The following is a 23,517-nucleotide window of genomic DNA, read 5'->3' on the forward strand; positions in this document are numbered from 1 at the left end:
TATATTCTGAGAATTCAGGGTGGTGGTTCTTCCTTTCCTTGTTTGTGTTCTCAGATTGTGCCTTGCTCTAATAACTATTTGTATATGCAAGTGTCTGCTGAATAAAACCATACACAGAAACTTTGAGAATGGTTCCATCATTATATATTTATGTAATATTTCCTAGTGGATTTGTATCTCAATTGCAGACTATACCTAGTATATTATTTTGCTCAGTATGATAGAACCTACCTATCTCCACAATTTTCCAATATTAAAGCAATGGGCCAAACCCAACTCCAAAATCTACTAGTGGGCTTCAACAGCTAAAATAATCTTCACTTCCAAATTTACATGCATAACCCACCTTTTTGAAAGTTTTCTTGTGAAAACACACACTCTTTCACAACCTTTAGTTGCCATACAAGACTAACATTGCATTTTACACTGTCTTTATAGTATAATCATTATTCTAGTGTGACTGACAGGATTTCAAGGTCATTTGTATTATTTTGCATTCTTAGTCTACGTTGATTTCTCAAGTGATAAGAGAAAAAAGTCTTGAGTTGAAAGTGTGCATGACATTGTTTCAGTTCCACAGATTAACTTATCTTTATATTGCTCTGAAAGGACTTGTCACATAATCTCTTTCAACAATATGCAAAACTATATTAAGAAAACAAAGTCAACAGAAATACTTTACTTCTGCTACTACTACTTCCAGGCAAAACCAACACTACTACACACAAAAATGAACAGAAATATTTGCTAAAAAGTCTCCAAGACAATTAACCACTAATTCAATTCATCATGACAAACAAAACCCAACTATCTGTGGATCTAACACAAAACAAAGACCCACACATACCACAACATCACACTCACACAAAGAGAATGAGACAGCTGCAACAGAGTAGCTACCTGTCGCTTCATTACTCACTACAAATCTTTGCTTGGAGCCTGTTAACTAGTTCTACCTTAGTCCATTTTCAGTATTACTCTAAAGGAAAAAAAAAAAAAAAAAAAAAGCAGGAACCCTCCAAAAACACGATAACAAAAAATCCCACCACACACAACCCACAACAGTTTTCCCAGGCTACTACTCTCATTAAATCAAGATTTTTAAATATAGTCTTCATTGTAACATGAAGCTAAACCAAACAACTCCCAAAAATGAATACACACATGCACATACCAGATTCTGATGAACTGTACATACGGTCATATGTATGTTTCTGTACAGATATATGCATGCACACATTTTCCCTGATACATACATATAATGTAGTCCGAGCACTACCTTCACATATGATCTACTCTTAATAGCGTCATGATCATCAAGAGTTGGTGTGTCGTAAATAGTTAATTTCTTTCACTAAGAAAAAACATGAGTTATTTATAGATTTATTAGGAGATACTACCGAACATATCCCAGATATAAAATGATACAAATATTTTGAATAAAAAAACACACACAAAAAAAAAAAATCAATCTAATTCACACAACTTCAAATTCGGTACTCATTACAGTTCGTAGAGCAAGAGAAAGAATAAGCTTCCAATGAATAGACATCGAAAAAGCATTATTTAGTGGTATCTACAAGAAATAATGTTGAGAGCTTATTGGATAGAAAAGCAACATAGTCAAATTTTGTATTCCTCTGTATTTTTCCTGTGTGAGATTTATAAAGTTCAATAGGGAAAAAACAAACCCAGTTTGTTTAAACAACATTGACTAAACTCTCACCACAGTCATGGTGACTGCAGTCCTAATAAGAGTGGAAATTCTTTCACTCCCTTCCAAAATACCTTACTTGAATGCCCAAGTTTGATTTACTGGGAAAGTATTCCCATCCAATTAGACATCAAAAGTGAAATGGAGAGGTTTAATTTAAACTTTATTTTCTCTCTGACTTTGTAATCTTATGTAACAAAGATTTCTACCATTACGACATTCTTAAAAGTTATATGAGTTTTCATGTCAGTCACAACGACATAGCTCATAACATCTGTTAGATCAAAGTGAGAAAAGGTGATATTTGACTATTATTTTCAAGCTTATATAAAATATGTAATTAGTTTTAATGCCTCAGAGTTTATTCACAGTTGCATTTTATAAGAATATCCTATAACTCACTGAAGCATTAAGTCTAATCTAGTCAGTATTGTTTCCATAGTTCTACTTCACTAGCATCAACCTCATAATAAGACACAACACAGAAAGGAAAAAAAGCTACAACTTCAGCCCTATTATATTGAAGAAGTCTCATGTCAGCTACAGGGAGGGAAAGCGTCAACTCAAGAACTGCAAACATGCAGTTTCTCCTTCCTTCCATAAGAGTTTCTTGTAGATATCTTCCAGAATGGTCTAACTCAAAGTCATTTTGTTTATTAATTATTTTGACACAAGATGCTACTTTTAAGTGACTAGCCAAGTTCTCCAAAATGCAGTGTACTATTTCTACCTGCTACAGATTTTCACTTGGGATATAAAGCCATTTGATTCTGTGATACCCTCCCAGCACTTGTATTTACTATTCAGCAGTTAAAATCCAGTGCACAAAGGGAACAGTCAAGTTATCTGACAATACATTTGTTTCCACATTAACATGTTGTCAGCGTTCACAGATGAGACACAGAACTACTGTATCAGTCCGTGAACATGAAGAATGCTCACCGAGCAGACAAGCAGTAATACTTCCACGGCTCATCATTTTTCATATTCATAACTCTAAGCGTGAGAATCATTCTTATACTGCATACTGTTCCACTGTGAGGCATTAATGCTAAACACAGCTAATTATACTTTGTTTTTTCTCCAGAGATTAGTCCAGTAGGAAGAAATAATGTGAGAAAGAAAAGAACAGGAAGCCATCTAATACCCTACGTATGCAAATTGCATATTACAAGCATGAATACTACAAGCATTTGATTATATTCTGTCGTTCTTTTGCAAGATCAATTCTAAATGTTGAAAGGATTAGATCCTAACCAAACTATCAGGCAGAACAGTACATCAAAGAGGAAAATTTTATATTTGAAGAATAATTTAGATGTAATTCACAGCTCCTATAAGAAATACTCACCAAGATCTGTATTGGGGCCAGCAAGTAGCTGCTTAAATTTGTCCAGTCGGGATGCTTCTCTTTCAGTCAATGCAGGAGTAATTGAGGTATTATAGTCTGCCATTCCACTCACCAAGGGAGGTGTGGAAGTTTGTGGAAGGGACCGTGATCTCTGCATGGAAGAATTTTCACTAGCATTATCTGAAGGGAAAAAGAAGCATAACAGTTAGTCTCAGCTAGTGAGAAGGCTACTAATAACTATAATTTGTAAATTTGAAATAGAATTACATTTTGGAGAAATGTAAGCTGAAGTACAGCACAAGTTTAGACTCGAAGTGACTTGGATTTAGCAAGATGAGCATTCCTCTTTCAAGCAATGTTCCACAGTTCTCCTACATCAAGTAGAGATCATCCTAACAGCTAGGCTAATTGATTTCTAAAATCTCTGTGCTACGGAAAGCTCTTTCCATCCCCCTTATTCCTCTCACCGTTTTAACAAACAAACAAAAGGCTAGGAAATCATTGCAATTACTTAAAGTTTATACATAAAACACAGACCAGATCACATGAGGATGAGCTTTCCAGTTCACACGCATGGTTTTCTCCAGTTTTTTATTACCCTTTATACAGTAGCATTTTAATAACAATTTTTCACAATAGTACAAATATTATTAATTGCATACATCTTGGTGCAGCTAGCCATTAAAATACATTCAATTAGTGCAACTTCCTTCCAAAACTGAGGAGGTATTAAGGCTGAAAACAAAAAAAGTTTAATTATTCTTCCCTCACTCATGTATTTCCCACACACATGCTTCACAGGTTAGTATGGCATGCAGTATCTCCCTCAAATAAATCAATATAGATTAATAATGTTTTCCTGTGGTATTAAGAAAAGGTTGGGAAGGGGTCAACATTCTAAAAGGCAAATATTATAGCTCTCCTCATTTGATTTTCAACATCTTTTTCATTTTTCAAACATACCTGATGAACTCGATGTATGACCTTCACTGACTGATTTAACAAGCCTATTATCACCACATGGAACTGAACTCAGCTCTGGAGATTCTACTTGTTTTTCTTCCTGTAGATGTTCTTCCTGAAATTTATGCTGTTCTTGTAGCTTGCTGTGATTCTGAATTACTTTGTGAGCTGTTTCCATGACCACTTCTGTATTTAAGTTTTCAGCAGCTATTGCTAAGAGTTCATCATCATCATCCCCAAGATCCCAAGCATCACTTGTGTTACTTTCAAATTCTTGGAAGGTGCTGACTTTCTTTAGTTTCACTGGAGTTGTAGGTGGCTTTGAACCTGGTTTTATCAAGCTGTTCAAAAACAAATAAACAACATTCAGAGAACTAGTAATGGAGTAAGCAAAACACTATGGACAGGGTCAAAAAACACAAGTCCATGCTTGAAATCATATATGTAGCAAATATGACAACATACTGCTGAGTATGTCTGAGAACAAGGGCAGGTAAAGACTGACTCTTCTTGGCATTGAATAGAAGCTCAATAAATCCTTCCTTCCCTTTTTTTAAAAAAAATAAAAACCAACACAAAAAACAGACACCCCCTCACCGCCCGTCCCCATCTTCCCCCCCCCCCCCCCCCCCCCAGAAAAAAAGACCAACCCCAAAGTCAAATAAAACAAATACTACTGGAATAGTTTATAAGACAGAAAGGACACGTTGCACTTCTCTTGCTCCATGAACTTCTGTAGAGATTTCAGGCCTTTCAATGCAATTGCTGCATAACAACACGTGAGTAGTAATCAGCTCATCAGGTCTATTAAGTCATCATAAGCAATCACGTAATACAATCGCTGCCATAAACAAATCAAGTCTCACCTTGAAATGCATTAGATCTATCATTCCTCCTCAATCAGGCACTCCAGCACAAACTTGCTTGAAAACTTTGCTCTTCTCATAGGCAAGATACTTCCTCTAGTTCCTAGTCTAAGTGTACCCTGATCAGTTCCTAACCTTTTGTCCCTCTGCCAACATGCAGTATAAGAGAGATGAACCAAGTACCCCTCCCTAGCTTGGCACTTATTCTCACTTACACAGTAATGCAGAGCAATCATTCCTCCCTTCAGATTTCAGCTAAATAAGGCATTAAGTTGAGAGAATTTCCCAGACTGCTCGCAAAAAAAGAAAGTTACTGCAATTAACTTAACTGCCCTTTCTGACCATCCCGGTCTTTCCACCTGTGCTAGTTTAACTTTTTTTCTGTCAAGAAAAGGCAGTCAGAATTGGAAATCAGAAAAAGTTCTCACACAGCCTTCATACAATGTCAGTAATGTTTCTGTTATGCGTTACAGGGAATACCTTTCCTAACAGGTGCCACAACACTGATACTTCCACACAACTTGTCATTATTGCCTACGACAGCAAAGTCTTTCTCTTCTGTCATTATTTCAAGCAATAAGCTTCAGTTTTTGTTACTGTGTCTCTCTATAACTCCATATTTTGAACCAATTCATCTCATTCCTTTTTCTTCAGTCCTCAAGGTCATACATTTCAACCGCCTTCAACTCCATATCATCTGAGAATTAACTACCATGTGCTTACTTCTTGTGCCATTTTAAACTAGCCCTTGAAAAAAATTCACTAGAAGTATGACCTCCTTCCAAGCTAATACTTTTCCTTCTAAGATTATGTCCCTACTTGTCCCTACTGCTTTGCGCCATTCATTTCATTGGTCATACAATTTTCCCAAAGTTCTCACATACACCAATGTTTTAACAGCAATGCTGGTTTCAAAGCAGCTATGAAATCCACCAACAATCCAGAAACAGCTTTGTCCTTGACAAAGCTTAAAACACCTTAAAACTGTCTTTCAAAAAACAAACCATAAAGCACAACATAAAAAGCAGAAGCTGCCAGAATGCACCATTTTGCTAGAAACCTCAGCCATAAGGAGAAGAAAATCATTCATTCACATTAGTTGTGGGTTATCAGCATGAAATTTATGTGGTTACTAATGATGTTTAACGTAATGTTGCCACTGTCGTGTACATTGTGTTCTGATATCCAATAATCACAAGGTAAGGCAACAAACTCTTTAATCACTGTAAAATCTATTCTACCTACTGTCTTCTCACTCACGAGCAAAATGCCCAACTTTGCCTCAAAATGTTCTACACCACAACCTGACTCTTTTCTCTTACAGACAAATAAAGGCAGTCCATCAACAGAAAGATACACACAAGGAAGCCACTTACACCTAAGTTGTAAGCTTTATCTGCTAAATTAAGATTAGTATTTACCATACGATTTCCAATTTATAAGTCACTGCAAACAGATACTAAAAGTTGGCAATCTATGTTTGTTAACTGAACAGCTGATTCATTACTCCCAATATGGTAAGCATCAGGAAGTCACAAAAGAGAAGTTAGAACAGAGAAGTCAAGATTATGAAAAAAATTGAGAATGGAAGATTAACAATAAGCTTTACAGCCAACCAGGAAGAACAAGAGGAGAGAAGGCAGAGGAAGTCCAAATTACCTGGAATATTTAAATATTGGGTTAACTTACGTTCCATGCAATAATGGATCAAAAGGCGGATGCTGAGCTCCATACACATGTTGAATACTAAAGGGAAAGAAAGAAAGTTATCACAAAAATAATAAAATACTTGTGGGTTTTCTGTGTATTAAATAAATAGCCAATAATAAACAGAACTGAAATGTTACAACAGTTTTCCGTTTCAAAGAATCCTGCATGCCACTAAAAATAATGGAGCTGAAATTTAAGCGTATACTAAAAAGTAACTGAATAAAAGTCATAGATTTGCCAAACAGAAGCTATTTTAAAGGCCTAGGCTAACTTAGGCCTTATTTTTCTGAGAAGGAATTAAAACAAGAAAAAAGTTAACTCCACAATAAGAATCTACACTGCTCTTAAATTCTCTCTCTTCTGATTTATCACTTCTTCATTTACCTCTTGCAAAAAAATAAAAATTCTCAAAGAAAAACGTGCAAAGACTGAATCTTCTACATACTCTTGTCACTCAAAAACCAATCAGTCAGCTATTAACACTAAAGTACAAGGCTGATAAAGAAAAATGCAAAAGATGGCATGTTAGAGAATAAAACCCATGGGAGTATTAAAAACAAATGCTTTGAAATAAATAAGCTTCCAAGGACAGATTTATTCACTACAACCTCTAACATTACAAAACAGCATGTTACTGTGTGACTGATAAAACTCTCTACAAACTAAAAGTTTGTCTCCTTCCAGTTTTCAGCTACAAAGTTATTGTACAGGTAAAAAGAACTCCAAAGAAAACACATCAAGATTTACATGTGGCTTCATAATGGAAATTGTTACTACAAAGCTCTGATTGCAAGAGGAGCAAATCATATGCAACATTAATATCTACCTAAACCTGTATTAAAACCACATAAAAGAAGACAAACATGCCCTCCTGACAAATCAAAACCAATCTCCAGACCATAAATACAAATAAGTCTGACCTTGGAAAACCTGAGCTAGAACCAAGCCAAAAAAGACTGTAGACATAGCAAATTTTAAGAGAGGCTTAGAGTTATACTACAGGGGCAGTATTAACAGTAGCGAAATTAGCCCTAGAGGTGACTCGGGGTGGCTCCATCAATTTTTATGCAATTCTATACAAATCAAAAAGTCAGCCAACCACCAGCCATTCTACACAACTGCACACCATACACTCCACGGTCAAGTCTCTGCACTCTCCTGCTCTACGCTCATGTGAGTGTCAGGTGTCACTTTCCATTTTGGCATACAAATGCAATCTGCACTCTATGAATGACCATAATGGGAATTCACACAAATATAAAGCTACAACAATCCTCTCCGCAATATTAGAGAAAAAAAAAAAAATATATCAAAAGCACACTCTCGCAGTGTCCTCAGTTTTGACACACCTGCAGTTGCCTGCAAATTAATTAACTGCAACCATTCATAGACACTGTGTAATCGAGGAGCGTCAAAAGTGTTTTTACCCCCAAAGGACTCAGCAAAGTTACGAAATAAATTCAGAAGGAGACAAGCACAGTTGGACTGAAAGAGTTAGTTTATAGCTAGAAAAACAAAACCACTATCCATTAGTGTTTATGAGCAACTGAGAACGGAAAAAGTTTAATGGTGAGTAGGATGATTTTGCTGAATTCAGGTAAATGGTATGAAATACAGAGTTACTGTTCTCTGAGAACCAAGAATATGCACCGCTCTTACAAAAAGAACATAAGAAACTGAATTGCTCAACTGTAAGAGCATTTCAGGGATGGTAGCAGAGAACATTATTGTTAAATAAACATCTGAATATGCTTTCCCAGCCTGACGTAATGGTCTAAAGAGTTAATGTGACTTTGAGGATGTACTTTTGAATGGGATAATGTGTTTGTAGCTCTTGGCAATGATACATCGGCTGGGTCTGCTGTTCACGCTTCAGGAAGACAGTTGAGAAATTCATGATATTTTGAAATATCAAGCAGAAACTAAAATATGGCTATCTACCTATAAAGTACAGTTTCCTGCGTAGCGTTTCAGAATACCATACCTTGCATCAAGTCACAAAATTTCATGACCTGTATCATTGAAAGCTAGAGAGAGACTTTTTACAAGGGCATGTAGTGATAGGATGAGGGGTAATGGCTTCAGACTGGAAGAGGATAGATTTATATTAGACATCAGGAAGAAACTTTTTACTATGAGGGTGGTGAGATACAGGAACAGGTGACCCAGAGAAGTGATTGAGGCCCCATCTCTGAGGTGTTCAAGGGCAGGTTGGATGTGGCTTAGAGCAACCTGCTCTAGTGGGAGGTCTCCTCGCCCATGGCAGGGGGTTGGAACTTGATGATCTTTAAGGTCCCTTCCAACTCTAACCATTCTATGATTCCACAATTGCCAAAAGCTACAAATACATTCTCCCATTCACAATTTTCCAGGGAACGCATCCCCAAAACCACATTAATTCTTTTGACCGTGACACCAGGCTGGGAACGCACATTCAGATAATTACTTAACAACATTCCTGATACAAGTTATAACTAACGCTTACTAAGCCCACCAGCCATCATCGATCAGACAGGCGGAGGCACCCAACACCAAAACGCTCTGGGCACTGAGCTGAGGAGAACGAACCGAGCTGGGGACGGAGAGCACCTGCACCAACCTCCCACCTACCGAGAGCGAGCGACCGACAGGACACGCTCCCTGCCGAGGGCCCGTTGAACTCGGGGGCCAAGGAACACGTCGCTGGGGCCTCCCGCGGGCCCCGACCTTCCTGCCGCCCCGCTCACCTGCCCGGCACCTTCGCGCCGCTCCGCTTCCAGAACTGCTTCCTGCCCCCGTCGCTCGCCATAGCGGCCGTCACCTCATCCCCCTCCCCGCGGCCCCGACCCGACCCCACTCCCTCAGGCTTCACTCTCCCCCGTTCCCTTCCACAGGAAAGGGACTGAGCGCCGCCATCTTGGGACCAGGAAACAACCCCGCTCCTCATTCGCCTCCCGAGGCAGCCCGGAGGTTTCAGCCAACCAGAAGTGAGAGTGCTGCCGGGTGGGTCAGGTTGGGCCAATGGCAGCGAGGGAGGGGTAGCTGGGCTCGGGCTGCTCCTCCCGTCACGACGGCGGGGCTGCGTCTACCGTCGCCCGTCGGGAGGCGGCGGGGAAGCGGCTGGCAGCGGTGGTGCCCGGCGGGACGGCGCCGGCAGCCTCGGCCGGGCCCTGTCGCCGCTGTGTAAACCCAGGCGGAGGCCGCCGGCGCCAAGGAGCCTCTCTCTTCCCTTCGTTTCCCTGGCCTTGTGTGGTGCATAAGGTGCCAGCCGGCACCGTACAGAGACCCGCTCTTGGCTCCTGTGATTCACTGAAGTGTTTGTGTAAAGTCAGGTTTTACTTCATGGTACTCAGCGTGTGATGTTTTCAGGCTTTGATCCTTTTTGATTTAACCATAAAGAGTAATTCAGAGCACTCTTCAGGAAGAAATGCAGAACTTGCTGTGTCAATGGAAGGAGATACTAATGGAAGATTAGAGGACAAATTTAAATCAAATTAGATCTAACCAGTTTTTATAATACAAGCCATCAGATTTTTTCCATTCCCCTCTGTCCCCCAATTATTTACAATTATTTACCCAGTTACCTGGGGAGAAAGGAGGGGACAACTTTAATCTTTCTCAGCTTTAAAGTGCTAAAGATAGGACTTATCCAATTATTGTATCCACTTCATTTGTTTGCTGTGAGATGATACAAGATGGAGAGTCTTTATATGTATCTGTAGAGTTCTCGGCAATTCTGATCCAAGGATACATGACTTCTGCAAACAAAATAGGTATGGTTTTATGTTACTCTTTGGAGTATGGCTCCTGAGAAAACAGTGCTGACTTACAGATGTTTTTTCTGCATCCTAATGCAAGACTAATTTAATATGTCAAAGGTTGTTCAAGGAACATTCTGCCATAATTAACTCAAAACCTGGCATGTAGTACAATACCTGACTTGCAATGCAACATTTGTTCTTTAGTATGTATTTCATGTGTAAGTTATTTATTAAGAATAAAAAACAATGATGTTTTCTGCCTGTTTGGGGATTTACTTTAGCAGTTACCTTCTAAGAACTGAAAATTAAAATGTCACAGCCCTCAAGTGAAAGCTGCGTGTCCCAGTAATTTCAATGCTTCTTATAGATAAATATGCTATGGGTAGTGTCCTCTTCTCTACTTGTGTCCTTTAAATAGGATCCCTCTTACAGGTTCTGGACCTGTAAGCTTTTTGTAATGCATCATGACCTTGAGTATTAGCAGCTTTAATAGAATACACAAGAAACATAATGTAATATGAGCTATGTCTGTTAGCTAAAGTGAAAATGGAACCTGCAAGGTCATGAGTGGAACTTTGCTTGGTCTTCGCTAGCTAAATTTAAATTAGACTTGTTGCTGTTAGAATACAAAAATGAGGTACTTTTCCATTGTGACAGTCAAAAAAGTGATAAATACATTAAAGATACATTCTACTGTTAGCATTAATATGGATGTTGAAACTATATATATGTTCTTTTTATTTGTTCATGTCAAAGGGAAACATAATTAGCTTCAGCCTAGATAGCCTAAACCATCTGTCATCCTTGTAAAAGTTGACCTGAATCCTGAGGTAACACCATTTAACTTTTGTGTCAGTCTGGTGCAGCCATGTGGAACTTCTGGTTCATTTTAGGAGTGGAGGTTTTATTGAATTACATAATAAAGTCAGTACAAAGTTAACTGTATTACTTAGTTTTCATTATATTCAGTATATTTCAGGTGCTTAAATTTTTAGTGTGGTGCAGAATTTTATACTGGAAACAAATAACTGTTGCATAGATTTTTTCACATAAATAAGTCTGACCTGCAAATGGCGCTACATTTGTATCAAGAAGAACTGGAAGTACACCGTTAGAAAATCTCAGACAGTGCTACTGTGGAGAACTGCTGCTAGTTTAGATCCTTGGACTGAAGTCATCCAGAGCTGGACTGGACCCTCTTTGTTGTTGACTTTCAAGAAGGTAAGGATATTATTTTCATTCCCTTTCCATTCACTTTTATATTTTTTCCTTATTCTGTATTTTATTTTATGCCTGACACAAACCTGTGTTGACAGGGTTCTGAAGGTGGAAGGGATTTGGAAGGAGTAACCTTTCAAGACCCCATCAGGTAATTTAAGTACAATTCTTCATGCCAATTACTTAAGGTGATCTGACCACAAAGACTGTGTCCTTGAAAAGCACTTATAAAACAGTATGAATAGAGTATCGTAAAAAGCTAAATTCCCAGCTATACAGTACTTGGAAGGAGAAGGTGCTCTGAACATGTATTTTAGCAGTGTTCCTATTTAAGTTTTTTGGTTACAGAAATGTAGCATGGGCAGCTGAGGGTGTACACAGATTCAGCTGTGAACCTCTTTGTTGTGTTTGAGAAGGGGAACTGCCAGTGTTCAGGTGCTGTCATTCAAGGAGTGTAACAACTCTGCAGTCACCACTGGGACTCACCTGCTGCAGCTGATTAGCATAATCTTCAAACACTCCCAAGAATCTAAATAAGCCCTCGGGAAATTGGTTAATGTTGAGTTGTGCTTAACTAGAGTTATGCTGCTTCAAACATTCAAACTAGTTCTTTCAAAGTCCGCACAGCTGTAGTAACTTAGTTCTGCTCTACTGGGATTGCATTATAAACTTGCAGTAGTAGTTCAGTTACTACTTGTGTAGGAATTTTTGTTACTTCAGAGCACGAAGAAATATTGAAATACTGCAGTATTTTTTTGTTTCATGCCAAGTTGTATGCAAGAAACTATAGTTAGGAAGAGGTTTGCTGCCAGCGTGGGCAAATAATGTACTGAGCTAACGAGGGGTTTGTGGGCTGTGGGCTTTTCTTTTTTCCTTTTTTCTCCGCTTTCATTTTTCTTGGGCATTTTTCAGAATTGAGTCACTGTGTACGGTTGGTAAATGTTATTGAGGATGCTCAGGAAGTTTCTGTATGTTCTGAAATGTAGAAATGTAGCCATGTTCTTGGGTGATCAAAATTAGGAGTGTTGGAGCTTGCACTAGCAATATTTTGAACAAAGCAGACATTGAGATGTTTATTTAGTGCGGTAGCTGGTATGCATGTGTTTCAGCAGACATTCAGTTATACCATATTGGTTTTCAGTACATCTGTTCTAGAGAGCTTCTGCTAATATAGCTGTGGTGGTACAGTTGTTTAGGTAGACTTTTCTGTGGAGGTGCAGTGTATTTTGGAAAAAGAAGCTTTTCTGATGATGCACGGGGAAGTATAGATTGACTCTAAATAAAATTAACTAGGTTGACAACAGCACTCCCCTGCTAAGTCAGGAGGGTTTGCTGATAAAGTTGTGTGAGCTAGGGAGTGTGCTTTTTCATGCTTATCCTTACATCGCTGTGTCAGCAATGCACTGTAACATAGATGCAACTGCAAGGTGTGGTTTAAACTGACTTATTCTACAAGCTAACAAGACTATGTTTCTCTATGGTTTTGTTTGCTTTAATCAATAAGGAAAAAAAAATAAATGATTCAAATGAGCTGCTTCTATGTTGAAGCATTAGTTTCTACACATGCTTTTACTGCTTTAACGAACTGGTGGAAGCGCTTCTGCATGTAGCACGCAGGGCTTTCTACGGTCGCTGGTCACTGTTTCTGTTTGGTCCATGCACGTGCCTTTCTACTGAGCCATTGTATCCATCTACTTTATTGTAAATATCACAGAAGAAGCAGTTCTTTTTTAAAATAAAACTGTGCAAAGGGAGTAAAGTTGCCAAGGAAGCTAACTCAAAACCAGCATTCTGCACAAAAAGAAAAGGACAGTAGAAACAGAGCAAGCCACTTATACTGGGGAAGACAACAATCCCAGAAGGTACAGTTCCTGCTGACAAAAAGATACGAGGCAAGGTAAGATAAATGGGGGAAGTAGCCATGTAGAACCATGGAAGAAAGAACAGAGGGATGTTAAAGAGGGATAGCCAATAGGTAGGTGGACAGAGGTTAAACATGGTCCAGCAAATTACATAGTCACAACAGCTCTTCAGTGCAGTGCAGTTTTTCTCCAGAAAACTGGAGAGGAAAAAAGGGTGAAGGAACTGACATGAAAGAGCAATGGCCAGGAGGAGTCATCATTGCAGACTGACAGTCATCATAGCATTTTGTAACTTTTTCTCTGTAAGTGGCCTCCTCTATTGCACATGAATTGAATAAAATTTTGAAAATAAGAGCAAACTTGCTAAGAACACTTAATGCTGGTAGTCACATGTACGGAATTGTGCAGTTACACTTTGTATTCAGTAACAGTGAAAGAAGACTGTGAAACGGAAAAGAGCATAAATAAATATGTGCTGTCTCTAGGTAAATGTCTTTGTCTCTTGTTTCTCCTTCTAGAAGAGTGATCGATGTGGGTAGTTTTCAAAAGCTATCATTCACTAAAATATTAGTAACAGTGTTCATGCATTTTTAGGTGAAGTTTTTAGTTTTATTTTTATTCTTGTCACAGCCTCAACTGATAGTCTGGCTCTGTCTGTTGGGCGTAGCCTGGAATAGCACTGTGTGTCAAAGGAGCGCTTGCTCACCAGGAGTTCAGTGGATGAAACTTCTCTTTCCTGAAGTCTGATGCAATATGCACTTGAGGCATAAATAACTTGGAGGAGGAAGGACGCTTTGTCAGTGGAAGTCTTGGGTCAAAGACAGGGAAGCTGGCAAAAGCAACAGGTCCTCTTTTCTCGTGCCTTGAAATTCCACCTTATGCCTCTGGTAGATATAACCAAGGCTTAACACAGCATTGTGACATGACAAAACTTCAAAGGCGGAGACATAAATCAATGCATATTTGTCTCTGAGCCATGATAGTTCTCTTCTGTTCATTGCAGATAGAAATTTCTTTTCTTTAAATTATACAATTCAAATCAGTTTCTAAACTTCACATTTAACTTGCTGTCTGAACAAGGTGCAGAAAAAAATCATTGCAGCATTAGTTGATTTTTTTTTTTTTTTTTCCTGGGGCTAAAAGATCTTCTCCAGGTATTCGGAGAGCTTGAGAAGTGCCAGAAGACCTACTTACTCACTCCTGTGGCTTGATGAGGAAGTAGGCGATACCAATTGTCTAAAGTCAGTAAGAGTAGACAAATTTCTTAGAACAGACACAGAACGACTCTTTTTCCAAAGTCATAACAAATAGCAAAACTGTTGACTATTGCTTTAATCTAAAAACTGGACATGAAATACAACAATGTAAAAGATAGGTGTCTGGAGCTTTGCTTCTGGATCTCCAACTTGGCTTTTTTTTTTTTTTTAAGTATCATCCATAATTAACTGGAATACAAAACCAGATCTAGGCATGTAATATGAGGGTGAGTAGGGCTCTCAGGTCCCTTAGGTTTCTTTTTAGAACCGCCATACTAATCTTGCTAAGTGGCCTCACTTTTTTTTTCTTCTTTTCGAAGTTTGTATTACTTAAGTTTTCAGAGAAAGTACCTGAAACAAAGCATCTTGTAACTCTGAGAAGGAACTGAACAGCAGATTTAGGTGCTTTGGTTCAAGATCTTGGTTTTGTTCATTTCGGTTCTAATGGGCAACTTCGTCTCAAATTTCAGGAAATGTAACAGACACAGGGAGAAGTATTTCTCAGGATTATTTACTTTTTGGTTGTCCTACTGCTCCTGTGACTGCTGATACTGACCTACTCTGACCTGTGGTTTATAACAACCTCTGATTAATTTGTATGTAGATATTTGAGCCTTCTTCAGTGTTGGAAACCTCCAGACCTATAAAAGTCCATAAAAGATGTGTTCCCTTTAGTTCATTCCCTGGCCAGTCTGTGTTTGATCCATCGTTCTAAACAAAGTTTCTCAGAAGATGTATTCAGCATGGAGACATTGCATGTGGCATGCCACTGGCATCAATCATGTCCTTGGCTCCTTCCATTTTATGGTCAAAAACCTATTTAGAAGTGACTCTTTAACTCCTCCCATATGTGTTAGAAGAATGGAGACATGATACTACACAGCAATTTTGATGGATTATCTTCAGCAGATATTTTCAGCTCTTAGAAAGCATCAAGCTGTGTGTTAATTGGCATCTACAGTTTATCTTCAGAGCATACGTTTTCTTCTCTGACAATCTTCATGACTGACTGCTGCAGGGTTTGGTTGGGTTTGCTTTTTTTTTTTTGCTCTAGTCTTGTCTTTGACCATCCCATCCAGCTCCATCACCAGCGCTTTTTAAAATTCCTTTTGCGGTTTCTCCTTGGATCTCTATATCTAATTTAAGTCTACCAATGACTTTTCATGCCTCAGAGTGCCTTTTTCATGTAATTTGTGTCTGTGTGAGGGGTTAGTTTTTCTTCATATTCATTGGGGATAGCAAAGCCTTTACTATGCTATTCAACCCCATTTATCTCTCAATTAATTTCTCTGATCCAAATGTATATTAGAAGGTAATTAAGTTTCACTGTTTGCTTTTTAATCCATTTCTGAGTTTCTCTGCATAGCAGTTGAAATATACACTTAAACTGAAAACAGCCTTCTTCCCATCTATTTTAGTGTTCCACGTATTTTCAGTATTGAAATCCTATTAATACAATTTCTGTAGAAAAGGATTAGTGGTAGAGTGAGTTGAGGTAGTGTAAGGTGAATGACAAATACAGGATAGAATATAAATTCACAGTTGACCTTGCAGTGTGTTGCACAGATATCATTGCCAAAAATATCTTCAGTATAATACATTATATCACTTATTCAAGTCAAGTGAGTTGTATCAAAATAATTTTTCCTTTTTCTTAAAGAGGAATGAGATTCACGACTTTAAAGATATGTCTATATCATATCTCCTTAGCTGTTCTTTAGTACTTGAATTTTTATATTGCTGTTTCTGTGGTTTGTGTATGCTTTCATTTGAATGAGAGCAAATGTAAACAAGAGTGATGAGTATAATGAAGGTATTGCAGTTGGAGGTCTAGTAACAGGATCCTTCCAGCATGACTTTTAGCAGAAGAGAGTTACTGAGTGCTCCTGCTGTTGGCTGAGCCACCCATTTCACTAGTGAGACTGTTGGGAAGGCTTTTCATTTAGCAACAGAAGGGCTGAGAGCTTGGTGAAAGAGACATAAGCAAAATTATGTTGCAAAGAAAATGAGGGCAACTCCAGATATTTGGGCAAAAAAGACACAATAAAAATAACAAACTATTTTATTATAGATTTGCTTAAAAGCATTGCTGCTCCTTATCCAAGAGCCATACTTGGCTCTTGTTAGTGATTTGGATTTACGAAGTACTGGGTAGCTGAAGATGATAAACGTTTTCCCAAATTTAAGAATTTTGGTGGAATTGGAAAAAAATCAAAACCTGCATAGTTTTATGCTTTTTACACCTTGTTACTATTGAGAAAGGGGTAGGAATAGTAAAAGTTTTTCAGCTAGGAGGAATAAAGAGAAGTCAGACTAAACGCGAGAATGAAGTATTTCGCTATTCATATCACTTTCTTGTACAACACAGCATGTAGCATCATGTTGTAAAGTAATAAAAGAAAGAACAACGTAGCTTCTTAAACCTTGACATGAAAATTTGCAATTTTGCTTGAGTGGTCTTGACAGTTGTTTCAGGACTGGCAATCTTAGTGCAAGAAATGAACTAAGAATACTGACGTAAAACCACCAGAGAGTCCCTGAGTTTTGAAGAGAAAATGATAAGGCAATCACAGGCAGCTCCTTGGAAGTTAAAGCCATTTTAAATAGAAAGAGCTCAAAGGATTAATCTCTTCTACTGAAATCGTGAAATATAGTGGTAATAATTCTAGTATGCACGGTCATTAAAATAAGATCTCACATGTAGCCAGAGGAAATAAATATGTTATGCATCATTTTTCAAAAGTCTCTCTGAAAATCAGCCATGGGCTGCAGAACAGAAACAATATCGAAATACTAACGAAGCTTGAAAACTTCTGTGTCTTCTCCTTTTTGACTTTGTTTTGTGAAAGGAAAGATTTGTACAAGGAGATAGCATTTTCTATTGGACTGGCTAACGTAGCCAAGGGAAGAACAGATAGGTTTCTACCAGACAAACCTTTGTGAGTTTTGTGTTTTGTTTGTTTATTGTTTTTTTTTTAAAAAAAGAAGCCAATATATTCGATACTGGAAAAAGTTTTAAGTACTGCATGACAAAAACTTTAAATTCATAGTTCGTGTCATATTGTATTCTTGTTCCCACATTAATAATAGTACCAGAATTATTAATATTTTTAATATCAAGCTGATCCCATACCATATTTATTGTCTATGATTTAAATTAATTTGTATGTGGTACCCTTCTGTTTGTACCAGTTCTCAGATAATGCTAGCCAACATTCTTATTATGCTCTAAAAATTCAAAATCACTGGTGCCATGCATTTGTAGGTGGCAAAAATTAAGAGTTGCAAGTAATGATAATGGCAATCACTACCAAAGAATGGAGCAGAGTTATAACATGATTTAATGGTTGGAAATTAATACTAGAAGAAGTTAAGGGGAAATACTATCTAAAGAGTGAAGGTAAGTGATTGCATCATTGGGTAGAGGATATAGGAGCTTCTCCATAAATTTACTTCTTTAAATCAAGACAGAATGTCTTGCTGAAAAACATGCTGTACTTCAGCTACAATTCATTGGCCTTGATTGAGGTTTTTACTGTGTTAAAAATCTGTGTTCTTTGTGCAGAAAATCAGAGGAGATGATCATAACAATCCCTTGGGCTGTACAACCTATGAATTGCTCTCAAAGCTATTCCCTTCTGAATTTCTTATTATTATTCATCTCTTTTTTGGCCTGTATTACTTAAACTCTCTACAATAGAGGTACGGTTACATTACATTGTTTTAGACATAGCATATGTTTATATGTATATATATGAATTCACATTAGATACACATGCTTAGCCTTATATAGAAATCAAATTAAAATGTGGTTTTATTGGAGTATCACCAAGAATAGTGGTTATTATTTTTTTCCTTTGTGTCAAGAGAAAATTTAACGGAACAAATTTATTTAAGTTGCTGTGTTTAAAAATGAGCTTTCCTATATTTCTGTGGGTGAAGAAAGAAGGCCACCTCTGCATAGTTTTTATGCTGGCTAAGATCTAAGCTGCAGACTGGAAATGTGCGCTATCTCTCTTCACTGAGAATACGGGAGGGTTGGCTCCTTCTGTAGCATGTCTCATGAGAGGAGATCTGAATTGGGGCCTTTTCCTTAGGAAAAAGTAGCTCAGGCAATTTTTTCATAGCTCTTAAATAATTAGCCAGTTGAAGTGTGAACATATGGGAGCAGTAAAGGAATAAATCACCGCAGCAGCAGCTATATGAGTTCTTTATAGTATTCCAATTTTCTGTCTGTTACACACTGCACAATAGAAGAAAATGTCCACTTTATTTCAGTGCTAATAGTTGGCAGTATGCTTAAACCCAGTAAAATTAATGAGAAAATTATTATGGTAGAGAAATAGCAGTCAGTTTTCATCTATGCTTAGAAATGATGGACCTAGGATAAAACTGCCTTCAGTAGGCTTTGGGTTTGGCCATAATGTTTTTCATAGCACCCTTATTGTTCAGTAAGCTTTCAGTATCTAATAAGCTTAGGAAATCTTCTGTTGTGTTTTGTAAGATGGGCCGAAGCTTGACGCTTATGTGCTTTTGTTTTCACTCCTCTCAAAATGTGAAAGAAGCATTTATGTTAATAAATCCTTGTTCGCATTCAGCTTCTCCTTTCTCGAAGGCAAAGGACTATTCATCAGCACTCTGCATCTCGTTGCTCTTTTCAGTGTGCTGAAGCATGTCTGGAGAGGGGCTGAGGTGCCCTTAGCTCCACTGCAAACATTATGTCATCATCTCAACAAGATGTTGTAGTGCCAGGAAAGGATCAATACTTTGATGAGCAGCTGCTGGCTCAAACCCATGGTGTTATTTGATAAAGGACTGCTTGGAACACTTTGCAAAGCATTTCCCATGGTATGAAGCTTTAGGGACTTGATTTGTCTCTCTGCCTAGGAAACTGAGTTGATTCATCTGTAAATACATGTCTGCCAACCTCAGATAACAAGAAAAATCGCACCTTCTGCCCACATTAGGCTTCAGCCGTTCAGCCATTTCAGTAGTATACTCTCTTTGTGAAACAAGTACTTCCCATACCAACAATTAATTCAGATGGGAAAGGAGGAAAAGATTTTTTGCCTTTTTTCTGCTGCCGACCCCAGACAAGTCTAGCATTTCGTTCGTACGACCGCACAGCCCTGGGAGAGCTGTGTTGCAGGGGGTGCAAGGGCTGGCAGCTCCACAGCAGCTTGGCTGCGAAAGGGTGTTGTGCCGCAGTCCTTCCACCCGCCCCCAGCCTGCCTCCCCGCCAGGCTGCAGTGCCAGTCCCACCAACCCTGTCCGCCTCGGGATCTCCAGCTGAGACAAACCAGGACAGCCCCATGCCTCTGGGACAATGCCTTGTGAAAGGCGGGATGGGTAGAGCTAAAGGGCTCTCTGTTGAAACAAGCTCAGCTCTCCGCTGAGAAACAAGTCTCGGAAGAGATTAGGGTTGTTCAGGGTGCTAAAACAACATTGCTTTGGATAATATCACAATAGTATACAACGATCAAGGATTATGCAACTGGTGAGTAAAATGGATTTAAAAAAAGGGCTGGCCAAACCATTTAGGCTCTTCATGCAGTCAGGGATGGCTGTAGCAGAAAGGCGGTATGGAAGTCCTGTAGCTCCGTATGAACAGCCTGTCACCTGAGGGGAAAACTCTACCTTACCAGATATTGCAGCTTCATTTAACCCCTCTGTTGGCTCAAGTCCTAAATAAACCAGCTTGGGGATGTAGGTGCCCAAAGGCAAAGAATTATTTTTGTGAATGTTTTTTCTTTTTTTCATTGAAAAGGAAAATAATGAATCAAATAATCTCAAGAAATAAGGAAGAGGAAAAAGGGAGGGCTCAGCATCTTTTCATGGTATATAGATGTGCATATCACTTTTGACATTAATTTTCTGTTTATAGTTTGGTTGATAAAAACTCAGGATGTAGTGTAGTTTTGAATGACTATTAATTGTTTTAACAGAGAGAATTTGCTCATTGGTGTTAGCATAGTAAACGGATATTTGCCTTAACAGTGGGCAAGCTTAACAATGTCAAATAATTTCTATCATACTTGTTTGGGTCTAATTTGTAAAAATGCTCCCTCGTTCTTCCTTGTGTTCTGGGGTGCTGAAAATCTTGAAGAATTCATGTCTATTCTAGCTTAATTTAACTGTTATATGCCACTACTGAAATATTGATTATAACATTTGGATTGTAAGAGCTTCAGATTTATTGGCAAAAATATTGCTTCATCTTATTTTCTTCAAACCTAAACCATGCAGAACCTGCTATTCATATGGAAATGATGGGGTTCTCTATGTCTGGAAGGCAAGAGCAGCCTGAATATTTATTTCTCCTTAAAAGAATTGCTCAGTGTTTGTTTGCTATTTCATTTCTTTCAGCGGTGAAGCCGTATGATCTTTTCCTCTGGCGGAAGAAACAGGCAAGCAACTTTGTCAGTGCTGTTGTGAAAAGCCTTTCATGGCATCCGTCAGCTCCCGCGAACTTCAGTGGGATTGTTCATCTCTTTCATACCAAGGAAAAAGGATCAATACCTGAGAGATCTTTTGTAGGCCTAGGAGTCCTGGAGAAAGCAGCCAGCAATAGGCATCTGTGGTTCTCTGAATGTTTATTCTTCCACGCAGCCTCTTTCGCTGTTGCCACCTGCTCATCTGAACTACATTGCTATAGATTTTTCCCCGGCAGGTAGGCCTCAATATACACATGTACAATGCCTTGGACAAACTGAACCTGGGTGGTAAGGTGTCACGCTGCTCTGAGAAATACTCATTTTTATAAACAGTCCAGATACAGATATTATGGTTTCTAAGGACTGTAACCTTGAACAAAGGCATTTTTTTCTTTGAAAGATTCGGAGAACTTCTATAGCAGCCACAAGAAAGAATAGCCTTGTGTGCTTTTGAGAGATGACTGGGCTTTGTGATTTGGTCCTTTTCTGCTACAATTAATCTACTTCATTTGTCCTCTATTATGCAATAAAATGAACTCATTGTAGCATCACTATGTAAGTGGCTCTCACTACCATTTCCTACAGGATCAATGCTTTTTCTCATCTAAGCAGGCAAAAATAAAAATTCCTCTTACTATCCCTAATATAAAAATATCGTCAAAGCCCACTGTCTTGGTTTCAGTTTTCTGTTGACAAAGTATTGGACTTTCGACATGATTTTTCCTGTCGAAGGAAGCACATAGCTCAGGAGTGTCTTCCCACCTGCAGAGGAGGATCCAGGCAATGCTTTCCTTGTCACCAGCGTTTCCATCCTGTTCACTACAAAAAATGGGGTTTTGCAGTTACTGTTAATTCCTTTTAGTGAAAAAGCGAGCAGTTTCCTCTGAGGTTGCTATTAATACCTCATTATGAGATTATGATAAGAGGTCTCCCTGAAGTCTGCCAGCAAAACAGCTGTTGGAGCAGATGAGTTGGTATTACTCAGTGCTATAATGTTCTGGTAATCTCGTTCTTGAAGATCAACTCAATTATCACTTGCAGCATGTCCAGGTGTCAGTCAACTGAAGACCAAAGAGTTATGGCATGACGTGTGAACCTGACATTTTTTCATGTCAACATGACCACCGGGCTGCTAATGTGAATCCGCACGTTTGGAACCTGCCTACTTTGACAGTAGCATTGGTGTATTAGGAGGCAAAGTCTATATATTAGAGTAACTGCAACATTGATGACATTAAAGTTATCATTGAAAAATTATAATCTGGAAAAGGAGAAAAATAGTACTTCATGAAGTTTGGAGAGCACATCCTACTCCAACCCATACTCAGAAGTATTGCCCTTATGAATAGGAGGATGACTGGAGGGAGGGATTTCTGCTTGTGACGAGTGAAAAATTCTGCATGTTTGTTTATCTATTTTTCAAGTGGGTTTTTGTCAATTCATATCTTCCCTGTACACACTTTCTGGAGATTTAGCAAAAGAATATTGACTTAAAAAGTGATTCTTCCTAATCCAGTGCTATGATAGCTGTGCCCATACAAACCATATGAAAGCTTCTTGAGCAGCAGTAGTAAAAACTGTGCCAAATATGTTCAGCTGTTTACTTTCGAGCTAAGCAATGCTGCAGGGATCTTGGCATGTGGCCCCTACTATTTGAAATCTGAGGAAATTCCCACTGGGCCTGAGACCAAACACTTTCTTGCAGCCATTTGGTGGGCTTTTACTACTGTGGTGTTTTAAAAGGCTGATGGTTAGCAGCCTCTTGCTGCTCAGGAATCCAGCTGAGCTGCTTCACAGACTGCTGTTCATCTTGCCTGGGTTGCAAACAAAATTCAGCCTCTCCCAGCTGTGTTCTGCCCACTTACAGCAATGATTAATTTCTTCCCAAGGCTTCAATATAAAAGTCATCTGCACTGAGTGATGTGCAGCACTTCTCTTGCTCTTTGCTACATTTTTTAATATCAAGGTGGCGAATGATTGTTTTTTTCACAATAGAATTTTCTGAAATACCATCTCTTACATTCTCATTTTTATTTTAGTGGTCCTACAGAAGCAGACTGAAAACAAATCTGGAACTGAAAATTGTATTTTTATGTAAGATGCATCTTTTAAGCTCTTTAAACAGTGTATACTATATAGAGATTAATACATTATTAATATATATTAATAAAAAAGTGTTCATAAAGTCTAAGTAAAAACTGCTTTCCCTCCTGACTATTAATTTTTCACCAGTTTGGTATTTCTAATAAGTGTTTATTCTAGGCAGAGCTCAGGGCACTATAGGGGTTAACACATGATAAAAGCAGTAAAGGGCAGAAAAGTTGATCGTGGACTGCGAAGTTGGTAGGCCCAGAACTTTCTACATTTGTTCAAAATAATTATGGGTGCCAAAAATAGCATCCC

General features: G+C 38.4%; 1 protein-coding gene and 1 long non-coding RNA gene across 3 annotated transcripts in view; one reads left to right on the top strand and one right to left on the bottom strand.

The window, feature by feature from the left end:
* The window catches only part of TBC1D22A (TBC1 domain family member 22A), a 180,995-nt gene extending 171,514 nt beyond the window's left edge, over positions 1–9,481 (bottom strand). The window contains exons 1-4 of one of the 2 annotated variants that reach the window (XM_054220612.1): positions 9,331–9,481; positions 6,584–6,640; positions 4,029–4,369; positions 3,066–3,245 (exon numbers count right to left, since the gene is read on the bottom strand). In XM_054220612.1, coding sequence (XP_054076587.1) covers positions 3,066–3,245; positions 4,029–4,369; positions 6,584–6,640; positions 9,331–9,392 — 640 coding nt within the window. In that variant the 5' untranslated portion in view covers positions 9,393–9,481. Of the gene's footprint in view, positions 1–3,065; positions 3,246–4,028; positions 4,370–6,553; positions 6,641–9,330 lie in introns of those variants that run through there. The other variant, XM_054220700.1, reaches the window with a different exon arrangement.
* A 179-nt stretch (positions 9,482–9,660) lies between these two features.
* Positions 9,661–23,233, top strand: LOC128904435 (uncharacterized). The gene is made up of 3 exons (XR_008464500.1): positions 9,661–11,565; positions 11,661–11,713; positions 21,047–23,233. It is a non-coding gene; the product is annotated as an uncharacterized LOC128904435 (long non-coding RNA).
* The last annotated feature ends 284 nt before the right edge of the window (positions 23,234–23,517 follow it).

Source organism: Rissa tridactyla, chromosome 1 (genome assembly GCF_028500815.1).
Source record: "Rissa tridactyla isolate bRisTri1 chromosome 1, bRisTri1.patW.cur.20221130, whole genome shotgun sequence".
Taxonomy (NCBI): domain Eukaryota; kingdom Metazoa; phylum Chordata; class Aves; order Charadriiformes; family Laridae; genus Rissa; species Rissa tridactyla.